This window comes from Lolium perenne, chromosome 4 (assembly GCF_019359855.2).
Source record: "Lolium perenne isolate Kyuss_39 chromosome 4, Kyuss_2.0, whole genome shotgun sequence".
Classification (NCBI taxonomy): domain Eukaryota; kingdom Viridiplantae; phylum Streptophyta; class Magnoliopsida; order Poales; family Poaceae; genus Lolium; species Lolium perenne.
This window is the reverse complement of record NC_067247.2, coordinates 124708666-124727704: the sequence shown is the minus strand read 5'-3', so window position 1 is coordinate 124727704 and position 19039 is coordinate 124708666. Positions and strand designations below refer to the sequence as shown.

Sequence of the window (19039 nt, the reverse complement as noted above, 5' to 3'; positions counted from 1 at the left end):
TCTGGGGATCACACCCAAATTCAAGTAACATGGCTCGTAGAATATCTGCAAATCCTCCTTCGTATTCACTCAATGTGGAATCCATCACTTTCACGTTTCGTCCGGGACGTGAACTTGCCATGTTGGCTGTAGAAATAGAAAGATTATAAGATTAGTAATAATGCATCATAATAGAGATAATAAAGAATTATCGCACTAAAAGATATGATTGTTGTATTCTCAATTGAATATACACCATATTTTTAGAGAATTCTTTACTAGTCCTATTTGACTCCCAACGTTTGGTCCCATTTACTAGGTTCCAACCTAAGGTCAAAGCTTTTGCTCTGATACCAACTGTGGTGACCCTGCATACCACTGCATGTTGTAGTATGCCAGTCGTTGATATAACATTCACGAAGTACCATTCCGCAAATATTACATCCCTCAGAGTAGTACAACAGAACATAGCAGGGTCCATAACTCATTCACTTATTATTACAAGCATAAAACATATATCGTCTCGGAGCTCCTCTTGGGTCCTAAGAGGAATACTCCTGGGTTCGAGGCGAACCCAACTTAGTTTACAATATAGAAGTCTCATTAAGTTATATATTTATTCTCTCGAGCAGCTAAGTATTAAGAGTTCGTGCTGCTTGGCTACAACTACTACTAGGTGCTTCTAGGCTTGATCTCCACCGGAAGCCTCCCCGATTCCGTAGACTATGAGATAGTCTACGCCTTCAACACCTCCTGAGAGGTCTGGTTCCTCGTAGCCGATGATCTCGGCTCCTTCAGGGTTGTCATAGTCCTCCTCCAGACGATTCAGACAATCTAAGCAAGGGATTTAAGAGTGGTATGAGTACGAGCGTACTCAACAAGTTCATTATAGATAAGAGGTGTTTAATGCTCTAGCTACAATATTAGACCAGAAAGTCTAATACCAATGCAAGTTTTGATAAACATTTCTTCAAGAGATTGCTTTTATTCGAAAGAGCTATGTCCGTCAGCCTTCACCGGTTTACTAGAACTTCATGGAGCTCCTTTCCGGCCGCGTTCGCAGTTCCTCATCCCGGAATAGGGAGTGACAGGTCACAGTTCTTTACACTCTACAGAGGTGTGTTGCTTTACCCATAAGAGATCTTAACCTTGGTGCCAACCGGGCAGCTTTCCCGTCCACACTTCCTTCGGTGTGAGGCCCGGTATAAGGTCTAGCCAATCATGTTCCTCCGCTACCTCGAACACCCACCCTTTGTTGCATGCCCCGACCCTGGGTCCACGCCGGTCCCATTATTCCTGTAAATTTCAAGGTGGACCCCGACCACGACGACAGTGCTGGGCTCTACCATACACTCCTACGCCGGTAGCTGCAACCCATCATAGACCGCATTACCGTGGGGAATTAGAATGGGATCCCCACCCTCCGGTTGTTCCGCAAGACACAACTGCTACGGCAAGCAATGCTTTACCGTGGGGAATTAGAATGGGATCCCCACCCTCCGGTTGTTCCGCCAGATACAACTGCTACGGTAAGCGCATCCGTTGATGAACGAGAGGTGGAAACACTTTTGACTACTCCGTCCCACTCCGGATCTTATGGTTAACACGGGTATTACGGCACAAGAATCACTGGCGACATTTGTTGTTTAATCCTAGATGGATATAAACCCTTGCAATGGAACCTCCACCATATCAACACAATCCATGGTTTCATTGCCAACCACATAGTCATATTCATAGTTATGAAAATAGTGGTTTTGCTTTTTATGCAATAGTGATAACCATAGTATTTTGCAAGTAATTTGATAGAAAACTCAAATGACATGCGCAAGTGATGAACTTGCCTGAACACTGCAAAGTTTTGCAGTTGGATGGTGTGGACTGACCCTTGTCCTCTGTCTCTGAAAAATAGCATCATTGTCCGATAAGGGCAATGGTTAAAGAAGCAATTATGCATGCTTTCCATTTTTAGGGTTTGTTTCCCCCCTTTCCGATGTCTTATCAATTTATGTGAGAGGTAATTACTAAGAATAATTTTGGGAATACTCTATTTGGGCAAAATACAACCTTGAAATGTTGTCAAGGTGTTTTTAAAGTTCAAAAGAATTTATGGACTTATTTTCATTATTGAAAATAATATAGGTGATTTAAATGATTATTTTAATCATCAAATTTGAACCTATTCTTATTTGTCTTCAAAAATTCTATTTCATATTTTATTATGATAGAGAATTTTATGCTGATTGATTTTCATATTTTTAATTATTTTTTTTAGAGCTATTAAACATTTATTGTGCAATTTCAAAGTTTCTGCATTTTAATGAATTGTGAAATGACACATTTGCCCCTAGGCCCACATCCGGCTGCGCGTTCGGTTAATATGGTTAATTCGGTTCGGTAAATACGGTTTTTCGGTAAATACGATTTCAATACTTCGGTAAATACGGTTTCGTATAAAAATACGGTTCGGTTTCGGTAATAACCATATTAATTCGGTTCGGTTTCGGTAATAACCAAATTAACCAAAGTTGACGCGAATTTTTGAATAACACTTATTTTTTATGGACATATATTTCGTTTCCATATTTTTAACGACCAAACTGATTATCTTACGGGAGACAAAAATGACAAATAATGAAAATACGACCAAATTAAAAATTCCTGCAAAAATCAAACTGAACTCACGGCCTATCTAGCCTTTTATGTAAACTACTACACCCAAACCACCACGCTGTAGTTCCTTTCCTGTCTATCATGCACTTCTAAACAAATAAAAATGTTTACGTGAATTAGGGATGGGCCTGGAAAGCAAAATATTTGGCGTTGCCCCATGCTTCGGTTTTGCTTCGGTTAACCACGGTTTTTCGGTTTTTAACTGAATTAACCGAGTTGTGTATGGTTAGCACTTTTGCTAACTGAAACCTAACCATAAAACCATAAAAACTGAAATTCGGTTGCGGTTAGGTTTTTTTCGGTTCGGTTTTCGGTTTCGGTTCGGTTATGTGCAGCCGGAGGCCCACATGTCAGTGAGGCCCAGTGGGGTTAGGTCGACCGACCCCCTGGTCCGACTCGACCAACCTCACTCCTCTCTCTCTCTCGTGCGTGTCCGAACCCTAACCCTAATCCCCTCTCTGGCGATTTGTTTCGCCACCGCCGTCGCCGCTCGATTCCGGTGAGCTCCGCCGGACTTAGCCCTCGCCGTGGGGCGCATTCGATGCACCTCACGACGGCGGTCCTCCTCATCCGCGTCAATCTGGAGCGGATGCTGCTCCAGCTCATCTCTGATCTCCCTCGCGGCGGCTAGGGTTACGGGATCGTGGCGATCTCGCTGCTCCAAGGGTTCCAGGCGCGATGGCGCCGCCGTGGGCCTCGCCACGGTGGTGTGGGGCGCTGCGGCGCTTGTCGGCGCATGGCCTAGCCTGGCCAGGTGCTACCGAGCAATCGGCGTGCGCCGCCGTGGCCGCCATGGCCGCATCTGCTCGTCTGCTTGCCCCGGGTATGTGCGCCACCTCCTGCTCTCTCTCCTTTGCCTGTTCTACTTCTTCCCTTCCTCTTCTCCGTCTAGCTTGGTCACTGGCTTGCCGTGCCTCGTAGAGGTGCGGCCATGCCGTGATGCTGTTGCTGTTCTGCTCGTGCTGCTATTGCTACTGCTACGCCGCTTGGGTTGCTGTGCTAGCCGTTGTGCTAGCCCTCTTCGTCTTTCTTTATTCTTCTTGTGCTGCTCATGATGTTCATGCTACTGCCTCTACTGGCCTTGGCTATTGTTGCCCTGGCCATGCCAGTGCTTGCCATTCTTGCTAGATTCTTGCTCTGTGCTTCTGTTCATGTTATTATGCTTGCCAGTCACTCATGTGTGTTCATGTATGCTTCCCTGGCTCACTGCTGTGAGTGATTCTTGCTGTTTAGCAAGTACCGGTCGCTTGATTGGTGATTAGAGATTGTTGGCTCATGGTAGGCTCAGCCTTGCTTAATTGTGGTCCATATACATCAATTCCTTGATGATATGCTTCTGGATACAATCATAAAATGGTTTATATAATTATCTGTGATTCAATTATTGCTTAACTGTGGCTGTTTAATTTATACGATTCATGTGTTGATGCCAGTGATGCCCTAGCATGCCCTAGCATGCCAGTTGCTTGTAAAAGCTACTGTGTTTCTTCATTGCTTCAATTCTGTTCAATCTATGATGTATGTGTACCACACAGGCTGGTCCTAGTGTTTGCTGGTGCTTACTTAAGCAGCAGCTGTTGCTTGCAATGATCCATAGGATCATCAGCAAAACCCTGGTGCTTTGATTTATTTGTGTTGTTCACTTATCTGTATTGCCTGAATTTTACTGAAGTGGATAAGTGATGTGAGCTGCTTTGCAGTTGTGATCATCCTATTAAATGTGTTAGGGCTAGATGGATGCCAACACTCAGTTGTGTACCCTAGCCCTCTACTGAATCCCAAATGGATAATGATGTGTGGTTCTTGTGCTGGCTCAGGGTTGAGGTGGCCCTGGCAGCACTTGTGATGCTGTCATGGTTGCTCCCCTCTCTGTGGCATGCTATGGTTTATAATTGCTTGCTGGAATGGGATAGCTGCTCACTGGCTTGATCCAATATTGGACTTCCAGTGGCCTTTTGATGTTGACAAAGTATATAGACAAGAAATTGTCTATAATCTGATGGCATAAACAGCTGTAGGTGCTAAGTGTGTGGGCTAGGCTAGCTGTGACTTCATCTTTTGTTGGATTTCTTCAGTTATGCATTAATTTGCATAACTGCTGTTCCCATATGATGATTGCCTAGTGATCTATACCCATATTTGCTTGCACCAAATGGCTTTGTAGTCAAATGATGACACAAACAGGGTTTCATACCCTTTTTTGATTCTGTGATGCATGTGTATGCTTATTGATGAGCAAAGCATGTGTTTGCTCAGGTTCTTTTGTGTATACCTCACTCCAGCTCCTAGAAATGTTGTTGGTGTAGAGGGTTTGCTTATGTGATGATCTTATGCTTGCCCTGCTCCTCCTAGCAAGCCTGTGGTGCTGGATTCAGTTCTGTGGCTGTGAAGATTTGTTGAACAGCAGTGGCTGTTCAACCTGTTCTTGTGTTCTTGTGTTCTTGTGTTCTTGTTAACTTACCCAGCTGTTGTCTGTCGATGAGCTGCTGGTTCTGGCGGTGGAAAAGGTTTTATATGAACCTTGTGTTGATCTCCTGGTCGACAGCAAGGCCTGGCCTCTCTTGGTGACACACTGAGCTGTGTGTGTGTTGTGCTGCATGCACACTGCTTGGTGAGCAGTCTGGCTGTGTGTGTGTGCACATGCTTGGTATCTGGCTTGTGTCTAGGCTGAGAGTGGATCAGCTCGGCAGCTTTGGTCATATCCTCTCCTATTACATTTGATTTCTAACCTGCCAAGTGGCTATGCCACTTGGCATAACTTCTATTTGTTGTGATTATGTGCAGGGATCAAAGTAATGATCCAATGATCATGAAGATCATCAAGTACAAGACTAAATGAAGTTTAGCTTGTAGTGTTAGGATAGATCATTGAATTGTAATTTCCTTTTCTTTTCTTTTTCTATTTTTGTCCAATTCTTGTAATATGTTGTAATATTCCTTTATTTCATTTGTGAATAATGTAAAGACATTGTATAATGTGTGTTAATCAATAAAGCTCCCATTTTCCTTAATGAGCTTTACATAATTGTTGTATTACTTATTATCTTGATTATTGATAATTGTTTATGAAATTATCTCAAGTTTGAATTATGTGATAATCATTTGATGTTTGAATTTGAATTTCAAATTCAAATTTGGATTGAATTCAATCATACAACTTAGTTTAGAATTCAATCATGCAACTTAAGTTTGTGATGCAAACTCTCCACTCTCTTCTCAAAACCCTAGTTTAGTTGAGTAAGGAACAGGTTTGTCGCACTCTCGAAACCCTAACCCTGTAAGGTGTCGAGAGAGAAACTTGTCCCCCTTCGATGCAGTTTTTGTTTAAAAGCGCGAAATTTCCCCGTAAATTACAATGCAATGCACATCCCTTTCTAAAATCTACCCCTCGATCGTCTCTAAACCTGGGAAATTACACATTGTTACACTTAGTTGAGCTTAGCATATTTAGGGTTTGTGCTTGTAAACTAAACGTTAGTTTAATTCCGCATTCTTACAAGACAAATCCGCAAGAGTTTTTAATCGCCTATTCACCCCCCCCCCCTCTAGGCGACATCTCGATCTTCAAGTGGGTGAACCCAGCGGGGAGCGACACATTTTGGTGTTGTTGATTTTTCAGATCAAATATAATTTTAGATAGAGACAAAAGTAGAAGAAGGACATGAAAAAATAAGCTAAAAACCAAAGAACGCGCTAGGGTTTGCACCGACGTCTTCTACGCGTCCCCACTATCGTTGATCTAGATGATGACCGGCGGCGACCACGACCATTGCGTGATGCGGTTGCAGCGCAGGAAGTTCATGTGTTGGGGCATGGGCATGCCACCCATATGCAAATGCATGAGCAGGTGCAGACCACGTCACCCATGGCGATATCTGGTGCGGACGTGCGGTGGAGTGACCGATGGCGTGGTAACCGTCTCTACGCCAGCTAGGATTTCCGCAGGGGCACGGGCATTCTGCCATGTCCTGCAGCCTAGACTCTTGGATGGCGATGACGAGGGCTTCGTCATCATCTAAGTCAGGTGGCTGCATGGGGCCTCATCGTCTGCTTCACGACCGCTAGCTCAACAAGGACCTGGCCTCGTGCTCGTTGTGGCCTCCCTTCTTCCATGACCACGATCCCTTCCACATGGCTTTTGCTGTAGATAGTCTCGGGAACATAATTGGCTCGAAGTAGCATTGGCTACATCGTGGAATGGTGTGGGAGACCGGCAAGTCCGACCGCTCAACTTAAAAAGGACGGGTAGGCGACCGCCATCAATGCCGACGTAGGAGTCAAGCGGTCTTGGCATTGATGTCAACACATCAGTCGAGCGGTCGACTCGCTAGTATTGGCGATGCAAAAGACGAGTGGACGTTTGGTCGTTGTCAGGTGGGCCCAGGGCGGACGCGGGAGGATACGTGGGCATTTGGCCACAAATGGATCGGTCCGAGGTGCTCGGTCCATTTGGGTTGTATTGTTGGGCCGATTTTTAGGTGTCCTCCCGTCTGCGTGGATTAAAAAGAATTGCCTTGATATGTTAGTGATGCCGCTCGAGATGCCCTAACGTACGACGTTATTCACCCCTAAAACAGTGGTGAGAGCGGCATTTTCGCTCCATGGAGCCCACCAGGTTCGCAAACGCGAAACACATAATCCGATGTTTCGGAAAAGATTCAATGTCTTCTCTTTGCATGTAAAAAAACCGAACGTCTTCAATTTTTGATGCACGAAAATCCTCCAATTTATATACTAATAATCATCAACAGTACGACAAACAGCTAAAAGATTAATAAAAATTACAAATAGGTACTTGGACCACATAGCTAGGACTCCAAACACTAGAATGAGCCGAAAACGTGTCACCATCCTGGCCTCTCCATCACTGATGCCGGGCAAAACTTATCCTAGTAGAGCTTGTTGTAATAGATATAAAAAAGTTATTGTGCTAAGTCTCCAAAGAACCAATGCACCAGAGCAGCAACTATCGCTAATGATAACAATTGAAACAATGGGCTGCTCGATGGCACGCCTCCTCTCCCTCTGTTTCTATTTATATGCACAAGGACTTGAGGTACAAGTCAAGTTTACAAGTATTGTTACACAAGATATATCCCTAACTAATCTTGGTTAGCCGCACGGGAGGATGTCTCCCTAACACGCCCCCGCAGTCTGAACTCGGTGCTTCGCCGACGTGAAGACTGGATCGAAATTCATGAAATAAGACAGACGGTAGTCCCTTAGTAAAGATGTCAGCAAACTGGGAACTGGAGGGTACATGTAGCACTCGCAGAGCCCCAAGAGCCACCTTCTCACGCACAAAATGTATATCAAGTTCAATGTGCTTGGTACGCCGATGCTGAACTGGGTTGGCCGAGAGATAAACAGCGCTCACGTTATCACAGTAGACAATCGTGGCGCTGTGAAGAGGACGCCGGAGCTCCTGCAGAAGATTACGGAGCCAACAAGTCTCGGCAACGGCAGTGGCAACAGCACGGTATTCAGCCTCAGCGCTAGAGCGTGACACTGTGGGCTGTCGGCGAGATGACCAAGAGACCAGGTTGTCACCCAAGAACACACAGTACCCCGACGTAGACCGGCGAGTATCTGGACATCCTGCCCAATCAGCATCCGAGTAGGCAATGAGAGAGTGAGAGGTGGAGGAGTGAAGAGTGAGACCATGATCAAGAGTCCCTTTGAGGTAGCGAAGGATTCGTTTGACAATGAGGAGGTGAGGTTCACGGGGATCGTGCATGTGAAGACAAACTTGTTGAACAGCGTAGGAGATTTCGGGCCGAGTGAGAGTCATGTATTGAAGAGCGCCGGCTAGACTGCGATAGAGAAATGGATCGGCCACAGGAGGACCGGTAGAGGCAGGAAGCTTTGCTTTGGTATCAACAGGTGTGGAGGACGGATGGCAGTCACTCATGCCGGCACGGTGGAGGATGTCTAGGATATATTGTCGTTGAGATAGGTGAAGAGAATGGGGTTGGCGGGTGACAGAGATACCGAGAAAATGATGAAGGGGTCCGAGGTCTTTCATGGCAAACTCACGGCTGAAAGTGTTGATGATAGAATGAAGAAAGGAAGTGGTGGATGTGGTTAGAACGATGTCATCAACATAGAGAAGTAGGTAAGTGATGTCAGAACCGCGATGAAGAGTGAAAAGAGAGTTATCAGATTTGGATTCGAGGAAGCCAATGGAACGAGCAAAGGTAGCAAAGCGTTGAAACCAAGCCCGAGGAGCCTGTTTAAGACCGTAGAGTGATTTGAGGAGACGACAAACATGAGTGGGACGAGAGGGATCGATGAACCCCAAGGGTTGTTGGCTGTAGACTTCTTCGGAAAGATTGCCGTGAAGAAAGGCGTTTTTGACGTCGAGTTGATGGATGGGCCAATTTTGAGACACGGCGAGAGAGAGAACAACACGGATGGTGGCTGGTTTGACGACGGGGCTGAAAGTCTCATCGAAGTCAATGCCAGGTTGTTGTGTGAAACCACGAACGACCCAACGTGCCTTGTGACGAGCAAGAGATCCATCGGAATTGAATTTGTGACGAAAAATCCATTTGCCACTGACGATGTTGGCACCGGGAGGGGGAGGGACGAGAGTCCAGGTTTGGTTATGGAGAAGAGCATCATATTCGTCCTGCATGGCTTGGCGCCAGGAAGGATCACGAAGAGCAACTAGATAATTGTGAGGAATAGGGGAAGAGACGGTGGCGGAGAGATTGAGTTTATCGATGGGAGGTGGGAGTTTACCGGTGGTGCTACGAGTGCGATGGATGATGGGTGGTGGTGCCGAAGGGCGGCGGGTGTACACATGGGTGAAGCTGGGCCGCGGCGCTGCCACGGCAGGAGACAGAGCGGCGGCAGGCTGCCGTGGAGGCGAGTCAGGGGAAAGAGCTGCCACGGTAGGGGAAGAGGCTGCCGCGGCAGGAGAAGAGATGGCGGCAGGCTGGCGTGGGCTCGCAGCAGCAGAATTCTCTGCCGCGGCAGGGGGTGGAGTGGGAGGTGGTGGCGCCGACGTGGGTATGGTGGGAGGGTTTGGTAGGAAGTGGGGGTCTGTGGGGTCGATGATGGTAGGCGGTGTAGATGTTTGTGTGGTGGAGGCATAAGGAAAAGTATGTTCATCGAACGTAACATGTCGGGAGATTAGGATGCGTCGGGAGGACACGTCGAGACACCTATAGCCTTTGTGGCGGGATGGATAACCGAGAAAAATACATTTGGTGGCGCGTGGGGCTAGTTTGTTGGGACTAGTGGAGGAGACGTTGACATAGCAGAGGCAACCGAACACGCGTAGGTGATCATAGGATGGATGTGTACCGTACAGGGTGAAGTGTGGGGTTTGTCGGCGGAGGGCTGCGGTGGGACGAAGGTTGAGAAGATGAGTGGCGGTGTGGAGGGCCTCGGCCCAAAAATTGGGAGGCAGGGAGGCTTGGAAGAGAAGGGTGCGGATAACATCATTGATGGTGCGAATGGCTCGTTCGGCTTTGCCGTTTTGTTGAGAAGTGTAGGGGCATGAGAAGCGAATAAGGGTTCCATGGGATTGAAAGAAGGAGTTTAGTTTAATGTTATCAAATTCTTTTCCATTGTCGCATTGGATGGTTAGAATAGGGAGGTTGAAGTGGGTGGTGACAAAGGCATGAAAAGTAACGAACGTGGCAAAGACATCGGATTTCTTACGAATAGGAAAGCTCCAAAAATAATGAGAAAAATCATCGATAATGACTAGATAATAGGCAAAACCAGACATGCTAAGGACTGGGGAGGTCCATAGATCACAATGTAAAAGTTCAAACGGTCGAGTAGTAGACGATTGCGACAAAGGAAATGGTAACCTAACATGTTTTCCTAATTGACATGCATGACACAGGGAGGATCCTGTTTTATTCGGCAAGCTGGTGGGTAGAGATGGCGTGGAGCTGTGGCCGGGGTGTCCAAGGCGGCGATGCCAGAGGTCGTGGGAGATGGTGGAGAGGAATGCAGCGGCGTAGGCAGGTGGGTTGACGGTGTAGAGAGGGCCTGGACTGTTACATCGGAGAATCACGATCCCGATGGGAAGAGCCTTCACAGAAAAACCAAAACGATCAAATTCAATGGTGCAGTGATTATCGATGCAGAATTGACGAACAGATATGAGATTTTTGATGATTTGTGGGACTAGGAGTATGTTGTGAAGATAAAGGGGTTTAGTGAGGGTATTAAGAGTTTGGGAACCGACATGGGTGACAGGAAGGGTTGCACCGTTCCCGACGGTGACAAATTGTGATGAGGATGGAAGGAGGGAGTGGAGATTACCGGGATCGGATGCCATGTGAAAGGATGCACCAGTGTCCATGTGCCAATCGCTGCCGGGTAGCTGCAGGTTGTTGGGGGCAGCGAGGAGAGCCGGGTCGATCTGCTGTTGCTGGTGGGCGGTGGGGACGTAGGAGCCCTGGGCTGTGTACGCCTGTGGTGTCATGCTGGGGCGCGGGCCGAGGAGGCCTGGGGACGGCGGCTGCCATGCCGTCGGTGAGCGCGACTGCCACGGTGTTGATGGAGGTGGCTGCCACAGGGCCTGCTGTAGCTGGGCGCGAGTAGGGGCCCCCGTCCAGGGATTGAACTGCCAGGGGTTGTCGCGGCCGCGCCCACGTCCTCGTCCGCTGCCGCGTCCGCGGCCTCCGCCGCGGAAGGTGTTGGTGAAGTAGTTGGTGCCGCGGCCGCCGGCGCGATCGCCCCCGAAGGGAGCAGGCGATGAGCCCCCGAAGGGAGCAGGCGATGATCGATCGCCAGAAGGAGGGGCGCGGGCGCCCCCATTGTTGGGCAGCACGCTCTGGCCCATGGCCCAGAGTGCAGTAGAGGCGGCGTTGCTTGCGTCGGTGCGTCGCTGGGTTTCTTCCAGGATGAGGGCGGAGCGCGTCTGAAGAAACGAGGGGAACGGCACCTGAAAGGGGAGAAACGAACGCAGATGGGCGTAAGTGTCATTAAGGCCTCGGAGGAGCGTCAGAACCAGCGTTTCGTCGCTGATGGGCTGGCCGACGTCAGTGAGGGAGTCGGCGAGGTTCTTGAGCTTGGCGTAGTAGTCGCTGATGGAGAGATCGCCCTGTGGCGTGTTGCGGAAGTCGGCCTCGAGCTGGATGGCGCGGTGCTTCTTGTTGTCGCGGAAGAGATTCTCGATGGCGTCCCAGATGGTGAGCGGGGTGGAGCCGGGACGCATGACGATGCCGAGGAGGTCGGTGTCGATAGAGCCGTAGATCCAGGAGAGCACGGTGTAGTCATCACGGCCCCAAGCAGAGGTGGCAGACGTGTCGGAGGGAGTAGCCTCGCCGGTGACGTGGGCGGTGAGGCCGTAGCGGCCGAGAGCGACGAGGAAGAGCTCCCTCCAGCTTGTGTAGTTGCCGTCGGTGAGGCTGAGGGTGATCGGCACGTGGAGTTTGATTGAGGTGGCGTAGGTGGAGGGACTGGTGGTGGTGGGTTCGGTGGGGTTAGGGTTTGGGGAAGGGGTTTGGCCAGCCGGAAGGGAGACGGCGGCGGCGTTGGTGGCGGCGAGGATCTGCTGGTTGATGGAGGCTTCGCGGTCATCTAGGGCTTTGGCACGAGCCTCGAGCTCGCGCTCCTTGGCGGCGATCTCTTCGGGAGTCATGGTGGGAGAGGTGAGGGAGGTTGACGGCTAGGGTTAGGGTTTTTGGAGAGGGAGGGAGAGGGTTTAGGCGGCGGGGAGGATGACCCGCTCTGATACCATGAAACAATGGGCTGCTCGATGGCACGCCTCCTCTCCCTCTATTTCTATTTATATGCACAAGGACTTGAGGTACAAGTCAAGTTTACAAGTATTGTTACACAAGATATATCCCTAACTAATCTTGGTTAGCCGCACGGGAGGATGTCTCCCTAACAACAATAATAGATCGGAAGAGACTGATCTAAAACAACAGCTACAGACACAAAAGCCAATAAGATCCCAGAAATTCGCCAAACACACGACTCCACGTGCCCTCTGCCGGTGCTAGATGTACCACTAGATAGAGAATAGTATGAGAGGACCTTCTTATGAATTTAATTTAGAATGAGCCGTTGCTTCACCATCTAAAAAAACACTGAAAATCAAACTAAAGAAAAACACTAATCCTTACACGGACAAAGAGCCGTGGTCCGTCAGAACTCGAGGACCCCAAGGCCACCATGATGTCGATGAAGTTGACGAAATCCTACGATGGCCGTCGCGTGCTGATCACCTGTGTCCTCAATGTCTTTGAGATTAACCCTACTGGTATTTCATTACTGCAAGATATGTTCTGAATGTTCGGCAGTTGATTATCCTTCAGTACAAACAGTCCCTAGGGCTTTACCGCGCCGGGAGTCAGGCAATAGAAAGGATGGATGGCGGCGTTGACGTATCACTGTACATGAGTGCACCCGTTTTATAGCACAAAGTACAGGCCGGACTACTGAATCGTATTCCGATGCCGGGACATATATGGCGACTTTTGGCATTCAGTCGTCTCTCTGCACAATGCAATGAAGATGTGGTTACGAGCACGCGCTGAATACAATCAATCTGTACCTTATCTACGGAGTAGTATTGCCGACAACCGTACATGCGTAGTATGGCGCTGTAGCGAAGTCAATGTGGGGAGGAACTATAGAACAAAAGAATGGCGATCTACGAGCTGATCTGGATCTCATCCTCACGCAGCGATACACATTTGGCACTGCGATGAACAGGCGCCGGCTGGCCGGATGCACATTTCGTGGGGACAAAATACGGAGCAGTGCTGCTGCCCCGTAATAAGAAACCGGCCGGTGGCGATGCAGTGCCCGCCAGTGGGCACGCCACCACCACCAGTCCACCACCATGCATAGCTTCGGTACGCATGAAGGAGGAGTTCAAGATGAGCAAAGGACCACCAGCCAGCCACTGTGATCTCCTTGCTACCCTCGTAGCTAGGTACCCTACCTAGTGTTTGATTTGGATATGTGACCACACTGAACTGACCGGATCAGGCAAATCAGACAAACCACGGCCGAGATCGCTCCTGGAAAATCAGTTTCTTGTTTTCTCTAGCGAGCATGATGAGATCGCCAAACAGTCGTAATATCTAGCTATCTACCTTCGCCAACTTGACTTGTCGTAACATTTCTTGCTGCAGTATTCGACCAAATTTTTGTCTCTGGTAGGAGCAGCTCGAATTCAAACCTTTGCAGAAAAAGGAGCGGCCGACGCTGTTCCGGATCGTCGTCGTCGTGCGAGTTCAGACTCGGGATCGAGATTGGCACTCCAGGCGCAATAACTTCACAAGTCAGTCTCCAGCGAAGCAAAGACTGAAGCTGAGGAAGCTTTTACGTGCTCCGCGGCCAGGACAGGCGAGCGAGCAGGCTGCCTGCCTGTGGCGACGATGAATCATTGGACATGGCGTCTCTCTTCTATCTTTTTGATCCGTGGAGGAGGAAATTTTGCTGAGCCGAGGCTTGTGAGCGGTCATGTCGACGCACTGTGGCTGACAAGCAGCGCATTCATAGCGCAGGACGGGAGCTGGCTCGCGAGCTGTCTCCACATGCGTCGACCTCCCCTACTTCGCTTGCGATCTGCCACGTATAAACCAGGACATATCACATAGGCTAGGAGGTAGATATGGGTCACGTCGTAGAAATGCACACCATGTCCTACAGAGAGCATTGCATCAAATCAAGATAGTTTTCCTTGGAATTCAGCTTTGAATTCAGCAATCCCCGTCTCCCTGTTTCCAACATTGAAGACACATGCTTGTGGCTCGATTCTACTACAATGCTGCTCGACAGCATACTGGTTTCGAGAGAGCCTTTGGATTGGATGGCGCGTCCAACTTGTACTTGTACACTGGATAACCGGGTCAAGCTACTACTAAAAAATCTAGCATGGTTGGGTTGTCGTCAGAGTCCGTCCAAATTCACAATTCTAACCCATGTTAGAAAGTTCATCCGAAAATGATCCATTTTCAAAAGTAATTTCAAATGTTACTCTTTTGCTTGACGCCTTACATAGGTACTGGATCATGGCATTGAGGTGTCGAGACGATCTAGCGCTCTTGTTAGGGTATCTCCAGTAGGACGATCCAAAACAGTGAATCTTTCGGTCCATTTTGGTCCGGATAGGTCAGCCCGCAGACAGATAATGGGCCACGGTCCGGCTTTTCAAGCTTGTGCCCATAGTGACGCGACCCATTCAGCCTGTGCTGGCTAGTTTGGCCCATTAGCCAAAGACAAAATGCTAAATCAAATTCAAATCAAATATAGAAACACTCAATTTTTTCAAAAGTATTTCATTCCATTCATTCGAACATAATTTACATAGGGAAATAAAAAGAAAAAAACTAAGCCTTAGCCCTAGTTCGTCCCAGCGTCGCCATATTCCTCATGGTCGGTGGTGAGGTCGACAAAGAGCGGAGGCGTCCACAACCCCTGTTGTGCCCAGGCTAGGATCGTCAGCGGCATGTGCTGCGGTGGACGGCACACACTGCGGAGGAGTCGGCGGCGGCAGGTACTGTTGCGGAGGAGGCGAAGCCATCTAGCCATCCCACTCTGGGGCGGCACGTGCGGCAGCAACAGTGGTGGCAGTGGCAGCGAAGCTACGTGTTCCACCACCATATTCGTGAGCTTAACGACCTGCTCCAGGCCTGACCTGGACCATTTGTCCTCCTCCTCGGCCTTGGACTGCTCCAAGGCTCGGGAGATAAAGGATAGTGTAAATATTGTAAGGAGGGAAACCTAGAAAAACAGAAATTAAAATAAAAAATTGGAGGATGCGCCACACACACTTGGCCAATCCGTGCTCGCATTTTCGCCTAGTTGCATGTGATCGATATGTGAATGCATCCCAACAGAGAGGGCGGAGTGTGAACCGTTGGCAGAGAAATGCCACACCAAGAGATGGAATGACAGAGTACAAGGCTTAAATGAAAGGAAACAGGGTCAATAGCTCCAGGAGAGAAATCTAAAGTAAACATTATGTGTCATATGGGCTACCTCAAGCATGTTAACATGGAAGTTATGGTGTGTTTGGTAATGAGATGAAGTGGAATGTAATGGAATGATTCCATTCCACTATTATGGAACAGTTCCATCCTCATGTTTTGTTAGAACGTAAACGTATAATGAGATTATTCCGTTTTCTATTGGTTGGGACCAAAAATGTGAAATGAGATGGAATGGGTAGAATTGGGTTCAGCTCACCACCTCCTTAGCTACAGTGAACATACCTCCCACATGTAACGCCATACTAAAAAAAATTCAGCAACATTTTTTTGTATTTGCAGCAATAAGCAATAACAAATATATACTCACAAACGCAACACATACAATACATATATGACATCAAACACGATACATATTTCAATCCATGTAACCATAGAAGTCATCAAACCAGTCGATTACTAATCACAGCTAGTTCATGGCATGTAGCCATCCAAAAGCAATAGTTAGAGTTAATTACAATTCACTGAACAACGGCCAAGTCCATACAACATGTGTCATGACATGGCTCCCTTTACTGCGCCGCCTCACCCGCTCCCAGCTCTAATGCTTCCTCCGCCTCTCACTTGTAATCTGCCACCGCCTCGACTGATATTGGCTGCCGCAATGCCCGCCTTGCCGCGCGCCGTGCTGGTCACCGCAGAGGAGAGGGAGTGAGGTGAGGGTTTCAGCTGGTTCATGGTAGGTCAGAAGGAGGATTATGATTTTTTTATGGAGGGGGGGGGGGGGGGGGGGGCGGGGTGAGTGATAGTTTCGATGATGGTTAGACTCCCGTTCCACCAGATTCCACTGAATTGGTGGAACAAATGAATTCCGAATCTCACATATTCTCTTTTATGGTACTAGTTGGTTTCATTCTTGCTTCACAACCAAACACTAGAATTGCATCTAGGAGTGGAACCATTCTATTACATTCTACCTCGTTCCATTACCAAACACACCCTTAGTTTATTTCCATCTTTGTTACGATGAGATTGCTTAATTATGGGCTCTAGCATCGTAGCTCTGATGGTGTGATCATGACTCAGACGAATCGTGATACCTGGCAACCATGGCAAACTCGTTTTGCTTGCACATTTTGTGTAGTGTTTGTATAGCACACCGCCACTGACGTATCCCAGTAGCAGTGGGAGATGTCCTCTTATAATTCAATTCGTTGACACGCTCTGGTCGGAATCCTGAGGCTTCAACCTCTGGGTTGCTGATTGCTAAACAGTTGCCCACGTCTCGGGTGACTGAAGATTGCACGTAGCACAGGCAGCCTGCAGCCAGGCAGATTTTGCATCGTTGAGGTTCAGGCATGCGCATTTTGTGTGTGTGCACAAACATGCGTACATTTTCTGAATATGCCGATGCAATCATGATGAATGAGGTTGGCTTCCCAACGTTTGACCTGCATAGGGCTGCTAAGCGACTGCAGTTAAATGATTCTCTAACAATGAGTCTCGAAGATGTCGGTAAGGAAACTGAGTCAAGAACACGATCTGTCAGCGGGTCAACAGGAGGCAGGTGACGATTGAGCAATAGAAACCCAGCGTGTCATCCGCTATTGAGTACGTACGTTTGCATTCTGGCAGAGACCGAATTGTGTGTTTGGAATTGTTGCCTTGTGTGCCATGACGTTGGCTCTTCTGTTTATACATAAACACCGCTAGTCAGAGCACACGCAGGGACACACGCACTTCATTGGCTCATTGCACACCCTTGCATGGATTTTTTTAGCGGCTAATGGCCTGGCTATATTTGCACACTGGATGAAGTTTCAAGCCTTACCACATCCCCCACACAACCCTATGCATTGCGTCTCGCATTGCCTACGCGTTTGTTTTGCCTGGAACATCACACACAACCATGTTTGAGCAGCTGTGTGTGGTTATAGCATTGCATACATTCAGGTCGTTTTGTGTGTCATGGCCCATGAGGAGCCTTAAAAGGACAATCTCATAGAAGCGATGGAAAATGATCAGAATAGTAGAAAACGTTCTAAGAGCATCTCTAACAGAGCCCGTAAACGGGCCAAAACCGAAAAATAACCGCCGTATTACGGGTTCGGGGCGAAAAACGGCGCCGATCAGTGACCGAAAACGGCCCAAAACCGAAAATATTTTTTCGGGCCGAGACCGAAAACTCAAAACGGTATGTATTTGTAGGGGTCGATCGAGCGAACCGAACGCTCGATCCCTATCTAGGGCGCGCTGAAGTTTCAGCTGACGCAACCGCTCGCTCGCTCCTTCCCCCACGCTCCCCGCGCCGCCACCACACTCCGCCGCCGCCGCCCCGCCCGATTCGCCCGAGCCCCGCAACCCGGGCGTAGCGCCGGTCGGCCCGCACCCCGTCCGCTGTTCCTCGCCCAACTCCGGCTGCCGCCCCCACCGCCGCTGCCGCCGCTCCGTCGGAATCGAGGATGAGCTCGAGCGACGATTTCGATCTGTCGGATTCGTCGAGCTCCGACGATTCCGACCTCGAAGAGCTGCTCCAGGACGACGACTTGGAGGCCACCATGCTCCTCCTCGCCGTCAAGGACCTGGAGGATCGCGCGAAGCTGCTGAATCGGAGGCACGGCTCCGTGTTCGGCCGGAACCACATCCAGCGGAATCGCCTCCTCGGCCACGAGCAGCTGATGGAGGACTATTTCGCCGAGGTACCTACCTATCCTGCCCATCTGTTCCGTAGGAGGTATCGCATGCGGCGTAGCTTGTTCGTCCGAATCGTCAAGGACTGCGAATTGCATTCGAATTACTTCAAGCAACGTAGGAATGCCGCCGGGGTGATGGGTTTCAGTGCTTTCCAAAAGATCTCTGCTGCCATGAGGGTCATTGCGTATGGCATCCCTGCGGATTACACCGACGAGTATCTTCGAATTGGCGAAGATACTACCACGGAGTCAGTCCGCAGGTTTGCTCGCATGATTATCAAGTTGTACGGGCCTACGTATCTCCGAGCTCCCAACGAGGATGACACCAAACGGTTGATGGAGATAAATGAGAAAAGAGGTTGGCCTGGCATGCTTGGTAGTCTTGATTATATGCATTGGACATGGAAGAATTGTCCAAAAGCATGGCATGGATAGTACTGTGGCAAGAGCAAAGATGCAACCATTGTCCTTGAGGCCGTAGCATCACAAGATTTGTGGATTTGGCAATGTTTTTTTGGTTTGACGGGGACACTCAATGACATCAACGTCCTGCAAAGGTCTCCCTTGTTTGCTAAATTAACAAATGGGGAAGCACCCACTTGCAACTACAAGGTCATGAACAATGAGTACACAATGGGATATTACCTAGCCGATGGCATCTATCCGGATTGGGCAACTTTTGTTAAGTCTGTCAAGGATCCCCAAGATAGAATAGAAGCTGAATTTGCCAAGGCTCAAGAAGCAGCTCGCAAGGACATTGAGAGAGTTTTTGGTGTT

The 19039-nt window shown here is 48.7% G+C and overlaps 1 protein-coding gene across 1 annotated transcript; it reads right to left on the bottom strand.

Annotated features, from left to right (window-relative positions):
* Positions 1-7750: 7750 nt before the first annotated feature.
* LOC127347155 (retrovirus-related Pol polyprotein from transposon RE1) lies at positions 7751-12460 on the bottom strand. Its single transcript, XM_071829147.1, has one exon. The coding sequence runs from the start codon at positions 12260-12262 to the stop codon at positions 7751-7753; it is 4512 nt and encodes a 1503-aa protein (XP_071685248.1). The 5' UTR covers positions 12263-12460.
* Positions 12461-19039: the final 6579 nt, after the last annotated feature.